Here is a 7,111-nt window from a genome sequence, read left to right on the forward strand (position 1 = left end):
TATAAACTCATGGAGAAGTGGCAGAACCACTGATCACCTGATTCCTCTGGCTGTTTAGATTCTAAATACACATAATGTTAAGTAACAGTTTTTAACCAAGACTAAGTGCAATGTGTAGCACTACAGAGACCAAGTTATAGAAAGATGCCAATTGGCAGATCTTAGGCAAAAAGCAATGAAAACAAGAAAAGTAAAAGATGCTTGCGTGTCCAAAAGAGAAGAAAAAGCTAAGAAAAAAATACGGTCTACTGATAGACTGCTACCAAAAAGAGAATACCAATGTCACAGAACACCTAGATTTATCACAGCATTATTTACAATACCCAAGATAAGGAAGCAACCTAAGTGTCTACCAATAGACAATTAAAGATGTGAGACACACACACCCACACAATGAAATACTACTTGGTCATAAAAAATGAATTTTGCAACAACACAGACAGACCTAGAGGATATACTAAGTGAAATAAGTTAAGCGTAAAAAGACAAGTACCACATAATTTCACTTACATGTGTAACTAAAAAAAAACAAAATAAACAAACAAATGAAAAAGAAACAGACTCACAGATACAGAGAACAAACTGATGATTGCCAGAGGGGAGGGTGCTGGGAGGCTGAATAGAAAAGGTGAAGGGTTTAAGATGAACGAATCGGCAATTACAAAATAGTCATAGGAATGTAAAACTACGGCACAGTCAATACACTTTGTTGCGGGGATCACTTGGTAAATTACTGTGTCTAACCACTATGCTGAAATTAATATACTACTTAATGTCAACTGTAATTAAAAGATTGTTTAATGAAGATTAAAAAATAAAATTACAAAAAAAGAAAAACCTAGATTACCTCATCTAGGTATTATAAAAATGTCACTCAAAACTGACTCAATGACTATACAAAATTTAATGATAGTCTAATACCTACACAGAGACAGCCTTAATTTTATTCCGGAGGGGGTATGTCCATGAAGGCTTTAAGTGAAGTCAAAGGATACTGCCAAGCAATCAGAAAAGAGGGTCATGGTCATATTGTGGGCAATTTAGAAATGTCAAGCAAAAATTATAAATCCATATGCTAACGTTTTTCTTGTTTGTTTTTGTTTGTTTTACAAGTCTGTTATTAAGGTAACTAATTAGAAGCACATTGACAGCTGAAGTTGAAATACAACTCAAATGAAACAAGACATTTATGAAATTTATATCTTATTGCTGCTTAAAAATGCTTATCAAGGCAGAACATTTTTTTAATGAACAAGTAATTGTGCTAAGTAACAAAAATCCTGTACATAAGACCAGCAGAACTAAAGTGGCTGTCGCTCATGAAAACACAAGTCTTCTGATATATGTTTTTTTGTTTTTTGTTTTTTTTTTCAAGAAAAAACTAGTACCCCCTTTAGACAATCTGGGAAGCCAAAGACTTTAGACTACATATTAATCTAAATTGTCAGGGCTGGTTTAGTTTTGTTTTAATTGTAAGAAACTTCACTTGTAACATTAACCAGACAGAAAGGGCAGGACAGAGAATCAGTAAGTCCTGGTTTACAACTCTAGTTCTTACCAGAATTTGGATTTTTTCTTCCTAAAACTGGGCAGATGGAGCAGACTTCTTTAAATAATCTAACTTTAGTGCTGATGCTCCAGCTTGAAAAATCACACACTTTACTGAAAAAGTTAATAGTAAAACTGTGATAGGGTTAAGCATTTACTTTTACTCTAACATTAAAAATAACTAAACTGAAAGTTTTCTTCCTAAATTCAGATAAAATACCAACATATGCGGCAAACTAAGGACCTAAAGCAGTAACTAAATGATCACTGTTTGCGACAAGTATTAACAACATACCTTCCAGAGGCTAACTGTTCATTCTAGAACAAGTTTCTAGATTCAAGTTTTTCCCAAACCAAGATAATAGGATCCAAATAGTTACAAACAGTACAGGGTGGGGCGAAAGTAGTTGTACAGTTGCAACTGTAAACCGTGTATCGATACTTTAAGACTCATCAGCCAGCTTTCTTTTGGGGTCAAAACCCATAAAGTAACATTAACATAAATTTAATTTTATGGAATCCAAAGTTGTGTTGTTTACAGTTCACTTCAATTAATTCTTGTACATTCAACTTTCTTATTTTAATTATCTTTTCCATGGAAAACTGAGCTAAGTTAGAAATAAATCTTATTCAAAATTAATTTTCACATAGGACACAGTTCTAAACTTTCAGTATAAATGTTGGGTTTTTGTCTTATTTACTTATGAGTTGAATGTTCACCCTGATAGTGCAGCCATCTTTATATTCTACAGAAAGTGCAAAACTTTCAAGTAATCAATCACCAGAGAAATGTGATTAAATCACAGCACAAAATAGTAATACAGGATACTATAATGAGGTCAGAACTCGAGCAGCCAATCAAAAGCACAAAAGCATTTCCTGCAATATTAACAGTCAAAAGAGAAAACCAATCACAGGAACCTCAAGCCTTCTGTTGACAGTCACAGAAGCAAGAGAACCAATCCTCGAATACCCAGCGTTGACAATAAGGCGGGACCGTAGGCTCATTGAAGAAAATCTTCAGGGTGCAGTTACTATAAACTTCCCATGCAAGTAACACCATCCAGAGTCGTAAACACTGTCAAATCAAATGAAATTCAACCGTATGCAAAATTTAACCCATCACGCAGAAAAAGCATTTTTGCCAAAATGCGCTCTATTATCAAAAATGCAACGGTCAATTTTAGATGTACTGGGTCCTCAACTTCTAAAAGACTCCCCTCTGGTGACAATTCTCGGGGCGGCAGCATGGGGACAGCACACCGCCAGCAACTCGCTGCTGAACATCCCTGGTTCCTTTCCAAGGCTGCGTACTGAGCGGCCGCCGTCCGACCTCCTCTCAGTGCCCTCCTTGGAGCACTGAGCTAGCGGGTTCCCGGCTCCCTAACGCTACAACCTGCTGAGGAGTCGCAGAACCCGCCCTCCCTCAACGCAGTGCCGCAACGCCTCATTCCGCCGCGCCACCAAGGGCCTGGGAACGTGAACTACCTTGCTAGGAGGAAGATGTTTGTTTTAAAAGCGCTTTACTTTCCACAAGTTATTTCAAAGAGCTCCCAATGCAACACTAAATTTAAAAGTGAAAAACAAATCTTTCCCAGTCAAAAAACCCCTCGCTCATTAGTTAACCCAGTGTCGGGGGTTAAAATAAAAGGTAAACAGAGGCCCTACGCCAAGTGCGGCCAGAACATTCCCTGCGCCATTCCCGGCTGCCGCTTACGGCAAGGCCCCCTTACGGCAGCGTAAGCGGAGCTGCGAGCTAATCACAACACTCGGACGCAACAACATGGCGGCCGCGGGCGGGCGCTGCGCCGGCAGAAAGGGTTTACGCTACTCTGTCGGCGTAGGGTCTCATGCGTTGAAGCGGCAGCGGCGCCCTCCAGCGAGCGTAAAGCGCGCTGTGAATGGCAAGGCCCGACTGACAAAGGGGAGGGGGGAGGAGAGAAGGGGGGGTAATAAACACTCGAGTCCCTACCGATTCCTCCTCCTTCTCCATCCCGGTGGGCATCTGGGGCACGGCCCGGTTGATGGAGACGCAGTCGTTGAGATCAGGCATGTCCTTGCCGCGGTAGATAGGCAGCGGTTTGGCGGCGTCCAGCGCCCGCGCTCGGAAGGAGAGTTTACTCATTGTCTCCCCGCCTTACAGGAACAGCCCGGGCGGCGGCGGCGGGGCGGGTGGGGAGGGGGGGAGGACTCCCGCCGCCTCCTCCACCTCCTTCCTCAGTGCAGCGCGGCCGGCCCGCTCCTCCTCCTCCTCACTGCCCCCGGCCACAGCATGGGCGCCCACCCGCCCGAAAACAGCCCCCTGCCGCCCGCGGCCGCTTCCACACACTAGATCCTCCGCTCGCCCGCCCGATCCGCTCCCTGCGCCATGGCCAACATGGCGGACATTACCACAGCGGCGGCGAGCGATCCCGGCAGCCCGCGCGAGAGCGCGCCCCCGCCGCGGGAACGCGCCTCGCCCTTTCCCTCCCTCCCTCCTTCCTCTCCCTTCCCCTCCCTCGCCTGTCCACCCACTCTCTCCCCAGCGCAGCCGGCCCGCGGGAGCGTGCCCAGCCTCGGGCGCCTTAGGCACCTCGGGGTAGGGGGGGCGGTGGCGGCGCTCCACTCGGCAGTCCGCGCTCTCGCCGAGTGGCAGGTGCCAGGTGCGCAAGTTCACCCGCGCCCCCGAGCGTGCGCCTCTGCCTCCGCGGCCCCGACTCGGAGCTCAGCTGGGCGCCCCGGAGGAAGGCGCCGGGCAAAACAGCCCCGCCGAAATTCGCAAGGGCGCAGAAGTCTGTGAACGGGAAAGGAAGATGACAGCCAGGGCTCTCACAGCCACCACCGAACCTGTACTTATAAAGTGCTTAAATCCAAGGCGCCCCGAGCGCCGGCTGATTTGCATCCTACAATTCGCACATCCCCCGGAGGAGCCAAAGGTCCTTTCTGGCTGCCCAGAAGGGCGCAGACCTGCCCGGTTTCGCCCGCCGCTAAAACACGTACGCAGTCCCTACCATCTTTCCCGCATCCTCACTTTAGCACCTGAACCAAAAGACCTCTCCAAGGTAAGGTATCCCTGCTCATCCTCGCCTTCGCGGGGAGGATGCTAATGGCAGCAGTGAGACTTAATGTTTGCCAGATGCAACAAGTGCACTTGAACCTGTCACCCAAACTTTATTTAGTGGGCGATAGATATTCTTCGAATTTCAAAAATTAGAGTATGGAAAAATTAGACATAAAGTTCAACATTTTCGAAGTGGCAGATATGTGTAAAATATTGGGTACTGTGTAAGACGAAAAGAAGTTTGAGAGAAAATTTCCTGCCCTCATGGAGCTTTCAGGTTAATGGAATGACAGGATGGTTGGAAAAAAATCAGTAACAGTAAGACACGTAAATGAAGAACAGGCCACTGGAAACATAAACAACAGCAGAAAAACAAAATAATATAAGGCAGTAGAATGTGATTAATTACCAAATGAGCTGTATTGGCAATAATTGCTAGGAGAGCTCAGAGGAAGGAGACATTAACATTACATTAGCCTGAACTGGCTAGAGCAAGTTATGAAGAGAAGAAAAAAATCAAATATACCACCTATTGTTAACATCAACCTTGTCTAGCCAAGTTTCTTGGTTATTCTTTAAGCATTACAGTTTTCTTACAAAATCCCTGGGAAGAGTGCAACGCATTTTATCATTTTCTAATAATTGCTAAACATTCCACCTAGTTCAGAGAAGAAAGATGGTTTACTAAAGTCTAAAAGTGGAAAAATTGATTCCTACAGTCATTTTCTATTAAAAATTATACTTTCTTCTTCCATTTCCTCCTCCTTCTCATCCACTTCTTCCTCTCTCCTCTTTTCCTCCTTTCTCTCTCCACCTACCCCCTTGAAGGCAAAATGGTGACTATGGACTCCTGGCAGTGTCTAAACAGACTAATCCACTTGGTCTAGCAGGACTTCCAGCATTGTTTAACTGGAGTTGAGTGTTTTCCAACCACTTTGTTTTGGGAAACAATGGAGATGCTGTGACTCACGTTTTGTACGCAACACCTTCTTCAAGCTTGTGGGCCTGGCCTGCTCTGACATGCTACCCTCTGGAACAGTTCCAGTTCTCTTCGAAGAAGAACAAGTTGTTGGGAGGGGGTCAGCACTGTTCAAGCCTGAAGATAGTTGAAGAAATGAATCATCCAGAGCTTTTCTCTGGGTGCCCAGCACTTTTCAGGTTCAAAAAGGATAGCTTTCTTCTGTTCCCTATAATATTACTTTTTCTCAAGAAAGGCAATATTGAGTATTTATAACATACCACCCACTATAGTAGTTATATATATCTATGTATCTCAATTAAGTTCCACTTTATTCTCATTATCACCCAATGAAAAAATATTATAATTTTACTAATAGGGAAAATGAGGCTCAGATAATATGCCACTAACATTTCACAAAACTGGGTTCGAAACCAGGTCTAGCCTGACTCCAAAACTCTTTTTCTCAGCAGTGCCACCTTGCTATCCAATGGCTAATAGAGTGCATTATCCACGGTCTAAAAATGCAGTACCTTCAACGAGGTCGGAACAACATCTGCTCTGTTAATCACTATATCCCCAGTTCTATGCCTCACACATAGCAGAAACCTAATATATATTTTTTGACTGATGATATCCCCTGAAGAGACTCTGATACCGACCCCACTTCACTCCAGCTTGGAGTCCATCATACCTTATTGGCTGGCCTGTTACCTGACTTAGTCACTGCTGCCAGTATTTACTCTTATGGTCCACCTTGCTCTCCAACTTCCTACCTGTGAGCACAGGAATTTTAGAACCAATTAAAGCGATTCAAAGAAACTTTTGAAAATATGAAATTTTCTGATATAAATGGGGTTTTGTTATAGTAGTTTTTGTTTTGTTGTTCTTTTCTTTGACCAGGTAACAGGTTTCTTCTCCAAACCTCTATTTTCCTTTTGCCCTGTGGGCAATGATTGTAGATCCTGGAATAAAACAGTTTGAGGCAGATAATACAATACGCGTTTCAAGTGAGACACAGCCTGTGTTTTCATGGCTTCCAATCCAGTGTCCAAATCAGAATGCCTCTGTTCACATTTGGAAAGTAGCTTTTATTTGCATACAAATAATCTTTTTCCATAAAGTTTATTTCTGATCTACTTGTTGAATAGTCATATACTTGTTAGTGCTAAAAACAGAAAATATCTTTTCAACTTTTAAAGTAGATTCTGTTATAAAATGTCTATCAAAACCTGTTGCAAATAATATTGCAGCCTAATAGTTTAATTTCCTTGTACAATGCACTGAGTACAGTAATTCTAAAATCATTCCACTTCAAATATGCTCTGGGCCAATTCAAAATGACATGCATTTAGCCAAGCAAATGTCATAAATAAACACCCAAGAATTGAAATAGTTATAAAGACATATCAAAAACAAAATCACTGTCTAAATGTAGTCTAAATTAGAATAAAGGTCAAGTAACTGTAGGAACAGATTATATTCTGATTTCCATCTCCCCATACTATGAGCAGGACAGGCAGCTTCCAAATAATGAACAGATTTCTTTTTGAAAGGAAACTTAA

General features: G+C 42.9%; 1 protein-coding gene across 2 annotated transcripts in view; it reads right to left on the reverse strand.

Moving 5' to 3' along the window:
• Positions 1-3,922, reverse strand: part of EPC2 (enhancer of polycomb homolog 2) — a 129,443-nt gene extending 125,521 nt beyond the window's left edge. Inside the window, exon 1 of one of the 2 annotated variants that reach the window (XM_045826754.1) lies at positions 3,521-3,922. In XM_045826754.1, coding sequence (XP_045682710.1) covers positions 3,521-3,673 — 153 coding nt within the window. In that variant the 5' untranslated portion in view covers positions 3,674-3,922. The remainder of the gene's footprint in view (positions 1-3,520) is intronic. The other variant, XM_045826741.1, reaches the window with a different exon arrangement.
• Positions 3,923-7,111: the final 3,189 nt, after the last annotated feature.

The sequence above is a fragment of the Phyllostomus hastatus genome, unplaced genomic scaffold (genome assembly GCF_019186645.2).
Source record: "Phyllostomus hastatus isolate PE091 unplaced genomic scaffold, TTU_PhHast_1.1 phas_contig_1, whole genome shotgun sequence".
In the NCBI taxonomy this organism is placed as follows: domain Eukaryota; kingdom Metazoa; phylum Chordata; class Mammalia; order Chiroptera; family Phyllostomidae; genus Phyllostomus; species Phyllostomus hastatus.